A 17,675-nucleotide genomic window follows, 5' to 3' on the forward strand; every position below is an offset into this window, starting at 1 on the left:
AGATTTCTAGATAACTTTTGTGAAATTTTTGAAAATTTTTGGAATCACAAAATGTTTGCATAATTTTACAGTTTCACAATTGAAATTTTTGAAAATTTTTGAAAATTCTTTTTTTTTTTAAATGTTTGCATTTTTTATTGTTTTTTTTCACAAATTTTTCATCTTTATAAATCATTTTTGCACATTTTTGAAACTGTTGCAAGTTTTTTACATTTTTTTAAAATCTAATATATCTTTTGCAAATTTTGAACACATGAAAAAACAAGGCATCACATGTACAATTTCATAAATTAAATAAAACTTCTTGTCTGGATAATTATTTACTAGATTTTAACCACACATAGAATTTATCCACTTTGTTGTCTTTATTGTGAAGATAAAGTAGATTTTGTGGCTCCTGAATGACTTGAATCCAGGTGCGCTGAGGAAAAATGGCTCCTATTCAACTAAAGGTTGTAGACCCCTGCCCTAGCTGAATGTTTCTTATCACCCCCAGCTCTGGTTGACTGGGTTTAATAACTACTAACCAGTGGTCTTCTTTGATCCTGATAGTGTGAATGTGTCTCTCATAGTGTGACAGTTTGAAGAGTGACCCTGAAAACTGAGGACCTTCAGCTGAACGTGTCAGGGAGTATCCAGTTTACAACAGCTGTTCAAACAGAGGAAGTCATTGGTTTTGCATCATAATAGCTTCATCAGATAAGTATCTAACGATAATCCAAAACTGTTGCGAAGGATGCATTTGGCTGAAAGTCCTCAATTAACAAGGTCACTATTTAACCCAAAACACCGGTCAATCTCTGACGTCTTCATGCTTTAAAACAAGCATTTTGAAACATCTTCACCATGAGCACTTGTTTCTTTCGGCAGTGCAATAAAACCAATCAAGCACAGCTTGCTGCCCTCTACTGGTCGAGCAGTGCAGTGCAATTACTTTTATTTTCTCCAAATGTCATTGGCTAGATTTGCCTCTTCATGGGACTTAACGAATACGCAGGCAACAATGAGCCACAAAAACAATTACACTCCTGGAAAAATCTGATCGTACAGCATCTTTCATGTAGCTCATAAACGCAGACATAGATCATGAGTAAATCACAGCGCCTGAAGACAACTCACTCTCTCACAGGAAACCTCTCATCTCAAATAACCGCTAAAACTCAGAACTGTTTGATGAATTATGATTCACTGAGGCTCAACATGTTCATCGTCTGATTTATTTGACTGGCTGAGAAATACAGGCACTGATGTTGACGTCAAGCTGCTTGAATGCAATGAAAACTGAGTTATGTAACTCATGAGGCCCGGGGATAAATGTCAGAGATATGTCACAACATTATCAGCAGGAGTCCAAGTGTTTGATGTCATATAACTTTACTAACATTGCTTTGTCACTACACCTTTTACTGTCCCGAATGAGGTAATCAAACAGGCCAACTCTGAGCTGAGTTTAGCCCCATCAGGTCTCCCTTTCTGCAGAATGTGGCCGCTGAGTCTTCATGTGAATCTGCATAAGCAGAGCTCCTCCCTCTGAACAAAGCTGATTAGTGCACAAAAAGAAAAAAATGACCAAAAAAAATGTGGTGAGGGTCAAAGACTCCCCTGTGTAAACTCATATCTACCACACAGATCTATTGAAAATCACTAAAAAAAACAGGTTGAAAAATCGCTTTCCAAGCAGAGCCATTATTTTGTTACCTCTGGCAGACAGCGAGGCACCTGGGAAATCTGAGCTGACGTGAAGGGGGGAGCACGAGTCCAGTAGAAAAACTAGATCACTTTCTTAAGCTAATTAGCCCGGTGTATTACCAATCAAAAGAACCTCGCTCCCAAACACAACGGCCGGCCAAGAAATATATTTGTCTTCCATTCGTGAGCGACTGGCAGTGGAAAGACTCCAGGACGGAGTATTATTCACCCGAGACATTCCAGAGGATAAAATGATGCATTAAAGGAGAATCTGACGTCTGATTTTTGTCACTGCTGCTGCTGCTGTCTCTCCCTGAAAATCAGACGACAACTGTAAAGGAAACAAGATCGCAGCGCTCAGATCAAGTCAGTTCACATTACAGGCTGAGCTGAGCACTGTCTGATGAGATAAATGGTGGTAAAAGATGCTTTTCAAGCAAATGAAACCACAGATATGATCTTTTAACAGGTCTCAAAAAATGATTTGTCACCAACCTGGTCTTTAGCGCAAATTACCCCAGCCAAGGAGGTTATGTTTTTGGGAGAGTTTGTCTGTTTGTCTGTGTACATAACTCCAAAACTTACAAGCGGATCTTGATGAAATTTTCAGGTAATGTTTAAAATGGAATAAGGAAGAAGTGATTAAATTTAGGAGGTGATCCGGATCCCTGTCTGGATCCAGGATTTTTTTTAAAGGACTCTTTAACATTGTGAGATAGGACCATTTTCACCATATGTGTATATAACTCCATGATAAATGTTCAGATTGCTTTGTAAAACAATACAAGACAAGGTCACTATAATTTCAGACAGATGTCATCATATCTGGGTCATGGGTCACCATAATTTTCAACACTGTCAGGAAACAAATTATCGTACAAAAATGCAACACCAAATTGTAGCAGACAGTCTGCTGAAAGGGAGTATAACATTAAAGTAGGACTAAAGTGTTGGTGACAATCACAATATGCTTGGTGGAGGTCTGCGCCCTCTGTCTGCTTTAAATACAATAAAAATGAGGAAAAACTTCACACCAACACCTCCAGATCTCCCGGATAAGGAATGAAAACTTCACTTAATAACACATCTTTTCCATTTTTTACCTCTAAGCACTGATTTGTTTCTCATCATCTGCATCTCTGTACATCCGCAATTCCAAAGAAAAAAGTGCTTTTTCATGTGACTCCAGACTTCAGTTACAATGCTGTGTAAAGTATAAAGTCCCCCAAAGAGACTAAAGGCAACTCTTTAAACTTTCAATTCATCTCTCCGACCAGCAGAGGGTGTAAAGACATCAGAGTTCTCCCTGAAATGAGCTGAGAGAAACACCCTCAAAGACTGCAAGACCCTGTATTAGAAATCAGGAAGCACACCTCATCTGAAAAATAAAACTTCCATACATCGATTAACTTAATTATACAAGAAAAAACTGAATTATCTCCTCCTATCAAATCCTATCTATGTCAGATCCTCACAAAATACGAGCAGAGCACACAGTTTACTACAACATCAGAGTTACTCGACGATGTCTGAATACGGCCAGTTCTTGATATTCAGCTTCATCAGTAATGTAGCCAATAAAGTTTTTGGATATCAGTCACTGTCAGAGACCAATACTTCTTCAGGAAAGATCTCGTCTTCATGCATTTCTCTGCATTGCATTTCCAAAACTAAACCCCAAAACTCTGAAATCATTCTAGATTTCCAGTAAAATGTGGGCACATGATGGGATGTACATGGAATACACGCAGTTAACATCAACCAAAACATTTCATCCAAACGCTTCCGGAATTGTGCTAAAGTGACTTAACCCAGTTAATTTACTGTTTTGCTTGAATTGTCTTGAGTTTGAATTCAAAAAGAATTTTCCCACTGCCCTCTTATTTATGAAGGCATAGATAGTTTATGTGACAACAAACACACTGTTTATATCTACCCATCCACAACACTTCTACCATAACAGGCTGTTTGACAGGCTGGTGACAGACAGTGAAGCCAGAGTCAATTGTAACACCCTGCTCAGAAAGGTGACCTCACAGGAAACAACCACCATCGTCTTCCTTCAGGAAACATCTGGGCCCACACTTCACAACTCCAACAAACCATCAAGAGAGAAAAAAGCCGCTGTGTGCGGGTGTGTCGCGGTGGTTTCACTTTTATCGGCGCGAAAAGGGAGAAATCAGGAGGAGTATAAGGGCAGCAAGGAAATGACCCAACAATTCATTGTTTCCAATGAGAACTCCTCTGAGGCTTCATGAGGTGGGCTGGCACTGAGTGTAGGATAAATGATAACATACCTGCCAATACAACTGAAACAAAGCCTCTGGCCCCCTTCCAAAACACAGGAGCAATGGCTGCTGTTGATCATATCATTTGTATCTAAAGAACAAGAGTCCAGCAACACTCTGTGATCTTCATGTGCAACAATTATTATTTTTTATTGATGCAAATCAATTAATCTCACTCCTCTTCATCTATCTTAAAAGTTCCTACACATAGTTTACCTGTGTTTCCTTAGTAGTTCTGTGCATATTTTTCTTTAGATACACTTCTTTCTATTTTACATCCCACCTCTCGCCCTAGGACAGCTGGAAAAGGCTCCAGCCACCCAGAACAGGGTAAGCGATATGGAAAATGAATGAATGAATATTCCTAAGGTAATGTTTGCAGCGTCCACTTTGCTGTTGTAAGACTGCATATTTTCCTCTTGAAGGATTAATTAAGTATTATCTTACACCCATCACCATACTGAACGTAAATAAACATGGAATTGTTGACAGTTCAAGTTTGCATTTTTTTGGCATATTATTTTGAATTTTAAAAAAAGGAAGTCAAACAAATACACAAATAAATGAATAAATAAATGAATGAATAAAAAGGTTAGGTGAATACCTGTTCATGCACCACTGGCCTCCTCTGCCTCACTGTCGCCTCTGACGAAAGTTAGCTCCAGTGTTATCTCCAGTTGGTCCTCTGACTTTCTCCAGCCTCGGGTCTCATTTCTGCTCCTTCTCCTGCTCTGTGCAGCAGAAGTTGAGCCTGAAACTTTAAACGTTCTTCTTCCACCGTTGTTATCTTTTGGGTGTTTTTTCGGCTCATTTATAAACAGTTGTTTGTGGCGCAGAACGTGTGCAGAACAAATCCATCGCTTCCAGTCACGTGACCCACGCGGAAACGTGCAGGTGAAAGAGCGCAGGAATATGACGGCCTGACTCTGAGCCCCTGAACCCCAAACCCTAAACCCTGAGCTGCTATGGCCTTTGTTGACGTCACCTAATGGAGTGCACGACGCTGCAGGGACACGAAAAGGTGAAACAATGAGACAAAACTTCGATGATGCTGCTCTACATGATGCCATGCAGGTTATTTGGGAAGTTCCAACATAGTATCCACATCCAAGGCACTAATGAAGAAATAACTGAATGTGTACCAATCAACTCTTTTTCAGTCAAGAATACAAGAATACATGTATATTGATTTAGACTAATTAAGCTTGTCTTATATTTTATACTCACAGGTTAGATGATTTTTATTTTTGAATTGTCAACACTGGTTTCAATTTCCGTACAATTTGCTCAAACTGTGCCATCACAACTTGGTGAATCTCTTTATCAAAATGAGAAACACTACTTTCTTGCATGGCAACAGTGGGGGATGCTCCCAGAATGTTAGGTTCTGGGAAGCATGTAATCATGCATGCTTTTAAAAGCAAGAGAAACTGAAGGGAGTGGTTTCAGACAGCAGACTGAGCCGGTTAAAGTATTTTTTTTTAAACTGTGAATCATGTAAAGGTGCTACAGAGATATATTGAATTTACAACACAAACCCTCAAAATAATAAATTCTCTTCATCAAATCACAGTATTGATTTCTCTACTATACCATTTGTTAAATTATCTATCATTTATTCATACTTCTAAACTAAATTCATGATTCCCATCACCACAAAGCTTTGTCATGAAAAAAAACGGATGAAAGACAATTACATTTTTTGATCTTTAGGAATTAATTTTAAATACAACTTTTCATTCCAGCAGTATTACACAGTAATAAGTATTTCATGTCTACATTACATTAGTACACCTGATTTCATAGAGGTACTGAGGTACAGTCAAAATCGCTACAGTACAGTATAATCCCACGTTCTGTTTCTTCCAGCGTGTGAACCAATCATAAATCAGGAAAACGTCATCATAATCGTATTGTGACCTTTACATGACCTGTGCAAGGCTCTTATAAAACTGGTTTTCACTTTAAATGAGGTACAAGATAATGCTTTTGTATCAGTGTTTCAAGACAGACACAGCTTTTACAGAAGCTCTGAGAGAAAAGTGAGGGTAACACATGAAATAAAAACATCTGTTGGTTTTCTTTTTTGTTCTTAATGACATTGAGAACTCAAAAAAGCAAAATAATCCGATGGAATAAATTATAATTTCTAGGAGTGCATAGAGGAGAGTGCTTTAATGTCTCGGGTTAGAACACTGGGGAGTGGTGCAGCCTCTAGTGGCTGAAATGAGAACTACAACAACAAACTCTTTCCTTTTTTTCTCTTCTACAGCAAACAGTTTTGTTTTTTTTTACCTGCTGTTAAAGAAAATTAAATTTCCAAAAAACAGAACTTCAAGAGAATTAAACTGTTTTTTTCTGATTGTAAATTTAAAACAAACAGCAGAAATAAAATTAATAAAATTATGATTTGACGAGTACTATTTTTTTTTCTCTCAGTTGCTCTCAGGGCTTCTGTACAAACATTACATTTAATTCATTTCTAAAAACAAAGCTCAAAACAGTGCAGGACCGCTCTGACATCCTGAGCTTACAGTGATTGCACATGAAAGACAGTAAATACAGATTAATACAGCATTGAGTTGATTCCACTCCAGCCTATACATGAGGGCGGTTGGCCATGCTCATCATGCCTCAGTCAGTCGACAGCAACCCACAGCATGCCCCATTCACCCCATTCACAAAACAGATTCAATCATACAGCTTTTAAAACACCAGACTTTAAACAGGACAGTTAAACCAAGCCCTTGTGCGTGAACGATTCCGTCAGCTGCTTCACTTCCCCTGGCAGAACTTCCCGTAGTCGCTGCAGGCTTTCTGCATGTTTGTCAAGAAAGCTGGAACTCCAGTCTGTCAAAGAAATACACACATTCACTGAGGGACACAGACACATGGACCCACAACACACATCTGCAAACAGTAATGATGGAAAACCCATAAAGCAGGCAGAGATGAAGGTCTATGAGGCCTGAGAGCAAACCCGTCAACATGGTTTTTAATACCCTCGCCAAAGATCTCTTCAAGTAGGTCGACAGGAACATGTGCAAAGTTGAATCATCTGACATGACTGTGGGAAAAAGTTTTTTACCAAAACTTCCAGATGTCACAGAGAGACTAAATTGTTGTTCACTTATTCTCCACCTGATTTAATAAAGTTAAAGAAATACTGCATAGACTTACTTTAGCTGCCCAGTTCACCAACCAGGTCGGGATCATGCCTCCAGGGTTGTCAAAGTAATTTAAAAACACTGAAACCAAGCAAATTTAAAAATCAAACAAAGAAGAATATTAGCTTCTCACTTTTAATAGCAGTCTTTTTTCAGGTATTACCTTTAGTCCCACAGGCTCCATCGCTCTCCAGGGCGACGCTCTGTTTGTAGTCTTTCACCCGCAGGATTCCTTTCTTCTCTGCACACGGCGTGTCTGGAGAACTTCTGGCCAGGATCACCCAGATCTTTCTGCCGTCCACATCCAGGTCCCTGCGTTCCCTGACGTACACATACTGAAAGTTAAGCTGTTAGGGAATACAGCAGTGCCCTTCATGATAGCCTCATCTCGATTGTGTTAGCCACGTGGTACACGGAGAAGGATACGTCTCTGTTCGAGAGAGGAAACGGGTAACTGACTTCCCAGTAGATCGCAGTCTGTCCGTTGAAGTCCTCCTCATTGAGCTCTGAGGAGAAAACAAATCAAATAAAATATTAAACCTTCCAGTATGCTGCCTGAAAACATTTTTTAAGTTCACTTTTCTCTCTTATTATGAAGAAGCAGAGGATATGGTGTTGAGACAGGTAAAGGCAAAGCAGCAATTACAGGCAATGGTGGGTGATGGATGTGCACTACTGCCAACAAATTCAGATTTTTCTACCAACACAGATCACAAAAAAACTACACCAAAACAGACTCCTAAATTACCTGTTACATCTCAAATAACTGGTGCAAGTGGTTCATGGACCAAGGAGCTATGAAACAGTTTGTAACTACAGACTGGAACAGTAATGTGTTACCTTTAGGCTACTGTAGAGTCACGCAAAAACAAGAATGAAAGATAGAAAAGGGTTACTCAGTGTATAAAACCATGCATTTATGTAAATGAAGATGAGGGACCGTTAGATGTGACTGGAAATGACAGCATGGACTTGATTTCGGAAGGTCTTTTCTCACCTTTCACATACCCATCCCATATTTTCCGATATTTCAGGTCCATGTACACGTCCGCACACAGCTCTGGAGAGCAGGTACTGAGTTCACCAAATACTTTGTACTCATAAAGTCCAGTTTCCTGAAAACAGAGCATGAAAGTTTCCCTGTTTCAAATGCAGGCCAACAAACCACACCCACCCAGTGTGTTACTAATCCCCAAAAGCACACAACTGATTAGAGCCAGTCACAGTAACACCCTTTCTTACTGAAACAAGTCAGAGCTGGTGGGTTGTTTTCAAAAGAACAGCAAGTGCAAGCAGTGGTTTTAGAGATTCAAGCACGACTACCTGAATGAAATCAAAGTTCATTAATGCTGGAGTGGAAAACCACATGACATAGCATTTGATTGCCTCAACACAACCTTGTCTTATCTCTGCAGGTAGCTTTCTGTGTCAACATGAATTAAAGGTATAATATTAAGGTGTCAAATATACGCCGATTTGAAGACCATATCCTTGTGATTTCATAGAAGTGTTAGGTCCATTTAAAAAAAACAATAAATGTTCAGCCACAGAGCTGTAAACATAAATTCACGAATTTGCGAATGAAGTTTGGTTCGACGCACAGCTGGTTTTATGAGCTCCGTTTTTCTCCCTCAGTTTCCGGATATTTCTCACCTTGGCCGCTAGGAGATGACAGGTGTTGTGTTTTTTCATGTTGTGCATTAATAGATTATTCTATATATACTACAACATCTCATTTTCAATGACTGCACAATGATGATTTTGACGATGAAAGTGAGTCTCCGCGGTGGAAACCCAGACCTCCATTGAGAAATCCATTCAATCAGTGCGCCTCTCGCTTCTGCTTCCGTTTTAAAAGCACCGCGTTCATATTTCAGGTTTATTGTGGTACCTTGTCATAAAGCCGGTATATTTTCACTCCCATCGTCTCGGTAAAAAGCTCCCATCCTCCCTCCAGCTGCGGCTCATCCAGCTCCTTCCAAGCGCTCTGAAACTCCTCATCTGTAAACTGCAGCGACATGACGGCTCCCACCTGACGAAAACACGGAAAGAGCCGAACAGTGAGAGCGCATACCTCGAGTTTAGACTTTCAGAATAAAATATGAAACGCTACAGGGATGATAGGACATTTTCCATTCGTTTACATGCAGACTGAGACCTCAGCCCCAGATTTTTTCAAATAACAAGTTATTCTGTCTAACTTTTCTTTTTTGTTTATCATATTAAATTTTATCGGGCTGTTTTTCAGTATTGTTTTGTTGTCCTTTTCTTTATCCTATAAATTAGTTTATGAAATATAATTAAATAAACAATTACGTACATAATCAAAATGTTGGCATCTAAATAAATGAGTAATATAAGAATGCTTGTTGATAAACAAATAAAAAAACCGCAATAAATAAATTAATTGATAAGTTGATATGTAAATAAATTAATGAACCACTGGTTAGCTTGTGTTTTATTTCTTTGTTCTGCTTAATTAAGCTCAATTGTTTTTCTTAATGGTCTTCAATTTTTAGAATTAATTATCAAATAAATAAATTCATTTTTTCTGAACCAAGCTCCAAAATTGGTTGCACATTCACATTAAGGAGAGGTGAATTAAAAAAAAAAAAAAAAAAAAAAAAAGCAAATGACCAATATACAGCAGATCAATTAATAAAACAATGTTGGTCAGTAAGGTGTTAAATTATGACCGAAGTAAGCTGAACTTATTTCTAGAGTCAAAATGTGTTTTGCTTCATAGAAAATAACCAAAACATCAACTTTGTAGAAATTGGTAGAAACACGAGCTCTATTTTCCAAGGGAAAACCGGAAGTGGGTATCCTCCTCTTGTTTCTAACTTCACACTGCAGTCATCGATACTTGAAATAGTTGTTCTCAATGGGGATGGCAGTCCGACCCGCAGCCCTGAACCTGAGGACTGAGCAGAGGGAGTCAGGTTCCAGCCCGGCTCACAGACACTGTTGGTTTGTTCGAGTTTACCTCAGGGGAAGAAAACAACATCCACTTTTTGTTGAATGACTCTGAATGAGAGTCAAACTCTGAGATAAGTTTCGTGCTGCAGAGGAGCGACATGGAGAACTTCAGCTGTGAGGTAAAGAGCGTCTCTGCTGTGTGTCGAGCGTGGAAAAATAACTCTGATTACCAGAACAGCCTGACTTGAAGGGGAGCTCTTGCACTTCAATCAGCTTCTGATTTAATTCGTTTATATTGGGGTGAATGGGATTGGTTTGCTGGTCGTAATTACAGAATCTTACAATTTCAGCAGAATTCAACAAAAAACCATTTCCTTCACATTAACCATGCAATTTCAGTGTTATCATACAAAAACGCTTATCTTTAATAGGTTTTGTACCAGTTGTGAATATTTTTTATCTGCAGTCTCTCAGCTTCAACATAACATTTTTTCCTAACAAAAAAGAAGTGAAGTTACATTACAAATGTTACCATGGGATGCAACAATTTTCCAAATTGTAATTCCTTCAGAGAACATTGGACCTCAAATTGGAACCACAAAAAATCTTGTAATGGGTTATAATGTGGACAGTTTTAACTGGAGACAAATGTTTTCATTGAATCTCCCCATGCCAAACCTACTAAACCTAATTTCTAACAGGCTTAAACTTAAAGTTTTAGTTCAACATCATTTCTAATTTTTAAACATGTTTCTTCTTTGCACACTTTAAAATGTAAAAATGAGGTACCATAATAAAAAGGCACTGTTGTGATATTGTAAAACTATATCTGTCCTCAGAGTGATTCTCCAGGACAGCAAATGTCAGGTTATTTGTAATATTGTAGATCATATGAGTCTAAAAACAGTTGTCTCACTAAGTCTGTTTTTCTTCACAAGTTTCAATGCATAAATTTATTTCTAAGAAGTTTTGTTGCACAGAAATGAACAAAAGCATCTTTAACTACCAGAGCTTGGCTTCAAAGCAGCGTCTTCTGCCCCACTTAAAACATGGAAATAAGGTTAAATTTTAAAGGTTGTAGAAATCAAGGATTCAAGAGATGGTTCAAGAGTTCCTTTATCGTCAATTTTCACTCCGCCAGAAAACGAGACACACAGAGAGAATAAGGGAGCACAGTTTTCTTATGATCCGAACAATTGGTGCATGAAACCATCTGGAAACAACGATCCTTTAAGAATATGTCAACTTGTGCCAGCAGATCATGAAAAGCTGGAGAACCACTGCTCTAAAAGCCACTTGGATTTATTTATCAGTTTAAAAATGTAGGAACACAGCTTTAGTTTTGTTTCTTAACAAACACGTAAATATGTTACACCAAAAAGTGATCTCTCATGTTTTTCATCTTTAATTGCTTCATCAAAATCTAAATTGGGGGGAAATAACATACATACTAATTGTGCGTTTGATTTATTGTAATGGTAATAAAATTTCTTGTTACATCAAAAAAAGAAAAGAAAAAAACTGTATAGTTATGTTCAGTCCAAAGAGATGTTTGTTTTACTCCTCAAAGAGTTTTCCACTCCTCCGTCCATGAAGAAAATTAAAAAGAAAAGCTGCTGAACATTTTTTCTTCTATCAAAAATAAACCCCAGTTTAAAATGATGAATGATCTTTTAATTTGGAAATCTGAACATCAAGATCAGCCTCAAGGTGGAGAACCCAAACTTAAAGGACACCACATCAGAACTGAAGAGGCCTTGATACTAAACAATCAAACACCCATCAAGTTGTGACTAAACGTTTGTTTTTGTCCTCGGACTCTGAATCCCAGCTTTCCACGCAGCAGACGTGATGAAGGCCCAGGAATGTGTGCTTGTGAAATTGACGGTGATTTCGAGGCTCCTCGCGTTTCACGGAGCAGTTTGTAATGTCATATCCTGCGCTCTCCAGGGAATGTCTCAGCTCGTGCTGGGCCCAGCGCTCCTGCGTCATTCAGACGGCTCCTCCGGCTGGGTCAGGAGGCGGCTGGGGTTGTGCAGAGAGAGGTTACTTTAAAGCAGCGTGTGGTGTTGAGGGACTGTTGTTGGAATTGTGAAATGTGGGTTGAACTGTAACAAAAAGCATCTGCAGGGTCAGTTTTTCTCTCCTGGAGAGCTGAGTCAGGCTCTGATCAAGAAGTTTAACCCATCACTGCCTCCAACTGTTTCAATTCAGAATAGATGTTTTGGATTTTTAAAACTCATTTTTACATAGTCTGAAATCTGAGCGTTAAAGACATGAAACATCTTGCATCTGATCAGAATTTTCTCACTCTAGACTGACTGTCTTTCTCTGCAGACTCGGAGGCCTTAGTAAGAGAAAGAGACAAAAGGCCAACAAGAGGAAGCGCCGGCAGTTGGTTAAAGAAGTCCCCTTGATCCTGCGATGCCAGAAGAAGCCAACAAGGACGCCATGAGAACACCACAAACCCCCGAGAAACCGAACAACAACGATACCCCTGCTGCCCCCCGTGATGCGACGACGGTTAACGTCCCTTTGGTCAATGAAGTCCAGCTGACTGCAGCCACAGGCGGAGCAGAGCTGTCCTGCTACCGCTGCATCGTCCCATTCGGCGTGGTTGTCCTCATCGCCGGGATCGTGGTCACCGCTGTAGCTTACAGCTTCAACTCACATGGGTCAACCATCTCTTACTTTGGGCTCGTGCTCCTCTCAGCTGGACTCGTGCTCCTGGCGTCAAGCGTCGTCTGCTGGAAGATAAGGATGGATCGAAAAAAGGAGCGCAGACGGGAGAGTCAAACTGCCTTAGTCGCCAACCAGAGGAGTATTTTTACTTGAACTTGAGCTCTTTTCCTCCCAATCTTTGAGATGGATTTGGAGACCCAGCAGTGGAAGGATGTTGTGTTAGATTTCTGACCTGTAAAAGCTTTAACCGCAGACTCCCACGGCCCAGAACTGAAAGCTTTGAACACATTTTAAGGGATTATTTGTCAAACAGACACGGAACATCTGGAGAGCTGGGAACGCAGCCAGGAGGAGTGTATCACAATTAAAATAAATTACAACCGTGCAAAGAGACAAGGAGGAAGTCGACCATTAATCTGAGGTTGTTTGATTTTAATGGCAGTGATTGCGGTTTCAAAACCAGGCCGCTGATTCACGACTCTTTTTCTCTGCTGCAACTTGGACATATCTGCTTATTAACTCTAATCTCACAGGGATTTATTGTGAATTTCCTGTACAAGTATGGTACTAATTATGAGGATTGTGTTTAAAATCTGCGAGTATACTCTGTCAGATTGAAGAACACATGATATTATACATAGAGAGACTATACATGTTCTCTAAAGGCACTTTAAGTCTTCATACTCAGTCATTAATCACAACTATTAACAAGCTGCATCAGTAACACATCCACGTTGACAAAGTTTAAACTTCTAAATGCTTCAAATTGTGTCTTTACTGTAAAAATGTAGCATATGTGTTATTTGATGTAATCCTTTGCATGTACAAACTGTTACCTGACGTTATGAGATTTAATAAACTCATTGAAATGAACATAATCATTTGGGAAGACTGTATCGATCTTCATTCACACTCTGTTGTTGGAGCGGATCATTAAGGTTTCCGTTAGTTTTCACTTTCAGAAGGGACGCACAAGATAACCACATGAGATTTGCTCAATTTGTGACATCACTAATTGGTGAATCTTTTGAAAATTATGTCAGCATAAAACTTGCTCCTTATAAAACTTTGTAAAACATGACCATGCTTTGTTGTAGATCAGAAATTTTCCATTTTAGATGGAGAAACCCCGCTTGTTTCAATGACGTCAACTTTTGCAACAGTGGAGGAGGCTCCTGGAGTGCCAGTTCCCTTAGCAGCCCATAATTTTGAAAGAATTTTCAACAGCTTTCATTTAGACTTCACTGACATGTTGTTTGGATAGATCCTCCACAAGGACAATATAAGCCTAGCTTAGCATTAACACAGGTGATAAGAGGGTATAGCTAGCATAAAGTCCAAAAAACACCTCACAAACATTACACAGATGAGTAAAAAGTCATGTGAGAACTGAGATTCACACAAGATTTGTGCAATTTGTGACATCACTAATTGGTGAATCTTTAAAATTGTGTTAACATGAAACTTGCTCCTTGCACAACTTTGTAAAACGTGACCATGCTTTGTTTTGGATCAGAAATTTGCCATTTTAGATGGAGAAACCCTGCTTGTATCAATGACGTCAACTTTTGCAACAGTGGAGGAGGCTCCTGAATGAATCCTGAATCTCTTTAAAGCAGCGTAAAATGACACTTGTTCCTTTCCAACCTGCTTGAAATGTGACCATGCCATGATTGGATCCAAAATCTGCCATTTTATGCCAGATCCCCAAGGTTTCCAATCATTCTCACATTCATAAAGACAAATTCAGCCTAGCTTAGCATAAAGACTGGAAACAGGGGGAAACCCTAGCATCAAGACCATAAATCACCTCTCTGTCCTTTTTTTTTCTGATAGTATCTTGTCTTGATTGTTTACTTTTTTTAAACCTCTGTTTTATTTTTCCTTTTGGAGCAAGGCAACAGTGGAGGAGGCTTCTGGGTGGCTAGTTTTCGAAGCGACTGGGATGCTTTCAAGAGCGTAGCTCAAAATGAGTGTTTTTAGACACTGTTTTGAGGGAGGTAAAGGATTTCTAGCTTCAAATTGTTAATAAGGGCATTAGAAAGACAACATGAAGCCTGAAAATAAGCAGAATACTTCATCTTTAAAGACGTAATAGTAACTTACACTGATGAGAATTTTGAAGCATCCTACAAAAAAATGTGTGATCTATTTTTTATGTTTCCAAGTCATTGTTTCCCTTCAAATTCTTTGATTTCTGTGATGAATAAGCAATGCTCTCTTATAATCTAAATTGTGGTTATTCTTACAGTTTCTTTGGCTATACCTTTACAGGTTTACATAATGCTAAGTCAAAACACTCGTCAGCTGATTTCTCCACATAATGAAACATTCAGGATGTAAATTCTCGGTGGTAAGAGGAAGTTGAACTCTCCTGTTTGACCCTGTTGGGTTTTAAATAGTCTGGACGTGGAAGTGTATTTATAGGCAGCATTTGCGTTGCTATGTGACACCAGACACTACAACTAAATGGTTTTCTTTGCGTCAGAGGAGACCCTACAACACACTTTAGGGAGATCACCACCACACACACCATCAGCTACAGACCGGGATCAGATCGGTAACACTTTTATGGGTCACATGACACCTTAAGGCGTCTCCTGCCTGCGTCTCGAGTTAGAGGGAGACAGACTGAAGCTGGAAAAACGGGTGACTTGATATGAAGTTTGACAGGTGCTCTCTCCGCCAGCGTCTTTAGCCTCTTCACACACGGCTGGCACCTCCTGCAGGGGCTGCGTGCGTCACTTTTTGTGCCTCACGTGGTTGTCATTCCACTCAGTGCCACGCTGCTGGGTGGGTTTATCAATAAACAGAGGGGACTCCAATCCACAGCGGGGACAACACTGCCTCAAGGAGAAGATAAAAAAAAACTTCTGTAGGGTTGTGTGGACTTAAAGAAAAGAACAAAAAAAGTAGAGAATGAAACATTGAGAGCTGAAGAGGAGTGAGGGGTTGGCTAATCCCAAGTCATGAAAGCTCAACAGTCAGCAGCCATTGCTAATTCATTAGCTGGTGAATGAGCTAATTATCCTCGTGATAATCACAACATGAATTAATTTCCATGATGGCAGCCAATCAGAGTGTCTTGTTTTTTTCATCAGGATACAGAAGATAAGACAACAAATGGAAGTTAGCTGACTTAAAAGAAGTTAAGTCATCCCTGCGGCTGATGTTTCTCATGTAATGATGTTTGAAACTATTTCTGAGTCGATTTGTCCTGGTCATGAGGCTTCTGTATCTCCTGTTAGAGGGTAGAAGACAAACCAGTCCGTAGCCAGGGTGTGAGCAGTCTTAAAATCTTCTTGGCTCTTCCAAGGCAGCGGAGGTAGAGATGTCCTCCAGGGTGGGCAAAGTGCAGCTGATGGTTTTCTCCACTGTCTTTGTCACTCTCTTGAAGGGAGAGGCATTGCGTTAATAAACTCTCGATGGCGAAGTGGTAGAATGCAACCAGCAGCTGTTGGTTGAGGCCATTTTTGCGCACAAGTCTCAGGAAGTGCAACCACTGGTCAGCCTGTGGTGTTGGCTGACCAGTTAAGATCTTCTGAGATCTGTACCCCGGGGATTTTGAAGGTGGAGACCCTCACCATGTCTCCTGAAGCCCCTAATCTGTGCTTTGGTTTTGTTTGCGTTCAGTGACAGGTTATCCACTGTGTACCATAAGGTCGTCTCCTCTCCAGTGGTATCATCTGTGAATTTGATGATGGTATCAGAGGGGTGAGCAGGAGAGCCGTCATGGGTTCGGAGTAAAGTAGGGGGCTTAGCACTCAGCCCTGTGGGGAGCCTGAGGGAGCTGGTGGAGAAGCAGAGGGCGCCAATTTTCACTCTGTGGATGGTTTGTGAGGAAGTCACTTATCCAGGTGCATATGGTGGTGGTGGGGGACTCCAGGTTCCAGGTTCGGCAGTTCATGGATTAGTTTGTTGACTTCTAGGTGGGTCAGGACCATGTGGATGGCTGTAACAATGGCATCTTCAGATGATCCATGTGACCTGTTTACCTGTTTCTTGGGGTTGGGAAAGATGGTGGCTGACTTAGAATAGAATAGAATATAATAGAATATAATAGAATAGAATAGAATAGACTAGAATAGAATAGAATAGAACTTTATTGTTATTGTAACAAGTACAACGAAATTGAAGTCACAGCAGCAATCGAGAAAACAAAAGTAAGAAAGTGTATAGAAAGGGCAAAAAGGTCCATAAGAAAATAGATGATGACAGCTTTTCCATCATTCTCCAGTTCAGCCAGCCTCCACCTCCACAGGGTCCAGGACTGAGCTTCTTCAGTCATGCTCCATCTCTGTCTCCTGGATCCTGTCTGCTCACAGCAGGTGAAGCTCTTCCAATGTGGCGTTGGTGTCTGATGTTAGCTCTGTTAGCCATGTCTGTGAATAGCATGATGCTACTCTGCCCTCTGGTATTCTCTCTGTTGCTGGGTTAGCACAGCTAGCTTGTCCATCTTATTGGAGATAGATCTTGTGTTCCCAATAACAATGGATGGAAGGACAGGTCCATGTTGTCACTTCTTAGCTCACACCTGAGAACCAGCACGTCATCCTCACCTCCTTCTCCTCACCTTGTGGGAAGACATCAGGCCTTACACCAGTTAGCATTGACATGCTACAGGCTGCTAACAGCTGAGTTTACATGTATACAATGTGGCAATGGTTACACGTAGGCTCTCCAGACAAACACAGGAGAATAAGTAGTAAAAGTAGCACTGAGGCCACAAAAAGTTTGGTGTCCATGACCAACAAATGAGCCATACAAAGTAGTGATCCACTCCAAATACAAAGATTAAAAAAAAGAGATGAAAAAATTACAAGAAACAGACAAAGAAGGCAGAGCTGCTGCAAAAGGCAGCCATAGCCAATTGGGTAGCACCTAGCAACCAACCATTTCAGACAGGAAGGGACGATGGGGATGTGTACAA

General features: G+C 40.1%; 2 protein-coding genes across 2 annotated transcripts; one reads left to right on the plus strand and one right to left on the minus strand.

The window, feature by feature from the left end:
* Positions 1-5,649: 5,649 nt before the first annotated feature.
* pctp (phosphatidylcholine transfer protein) lies at positions 5,650-9,211 on the minus strand. Its single transcript, XM_074696644.1, has 6 exons — positions 9,036-9,211; positions 8,142-8,259; positions 7,571-7,650; positions 7,308-7,479; positions 7,158-7,225; positions 5,650-6,827 (listed from the first exon to the last, which is right to left on the minus strand). Exons 1-6 carry the CDS (start codon positions 9,162-9,164, stop codon positions 6,753-6,755), a joined length of 642 nt encoding a protein of 213 aa, XP_074552745.1. The 5' UTR covers positions 9,165-9,211; the 3' UTR covers positions 5,650-6,752.
* An 800-nt stretch (positions 9,212-10,011) lies between these two features.
* tmem100a (transmembrane protein 100a) lies at positions 10,012-13,626 on the plus strand. Its single transcript, XM_074696715.1, has 2 exons — positions 10,012-10,242; positions 12,401-13,626. Exon 2 carries the CDS (start codon positions 12,488-12,490, stop codon positions 12,896-12,898), a length of 411 nt encoding a protein of 136 aa, XP_074552816.1. The 5' UTR covers positions 10,012-10,242; positions 12,401-12,487; the 3' UTR covers positions 12,899-13,626.
* The last annotated feature ends 4,049 nt before the right edge of the window (positions 13,627-17,675 follow it).

This window comes from Halichoeres trimaculatus, unplaced genomic scaffold, assembly GCF_033239565.1.
Source record: "Halichoeres trimaculatus isolate MK-OKI-2021-1 unplaced genomic scaffold, fHalTri1.1 fHalTri1_scaffold_20, whole genome shotgun sequence".
Classification (NCBI taxonomy): Eukaryota; Metazoa; Chordata; class Actinopteri; order Labriformes; family Labridae; genus Halichoeres; species Halichoeres trimaculatus.

Excerpts from the sequence above, each read along its gene's own strand:
- pctp (XM_074696644.1), bottom strand. The coding sequence starts at position 9,164 with ATGTCGCTGCAGTTTACAGATGAGGAGTTTCAGAGCGCTTGGAAGGAG. Across the intron at positions 7,651-8,141 it reads ATGGGATGGGTATGTGAAAG|AGCTCAATGAGGAGGACTTC; the intron begins GTGAGAAAAGAC and ends TTTTCTCCTCAG. Across the intron at positions 7,480-7,570 it reads TTCCTCTCTCGAACAGAGAC|TATGTGTACGTCAGGGAACG; the intron begins GTATCCTTCTCC and ends CTTAACTTTCAG.
- tmem100a (XM_074696715.1), top strand. The coding sequence starts at position 12,488 with ATGCCAGAAGAAGCCAACAAGGACGCCATGAGAACACCACAAACCCCC.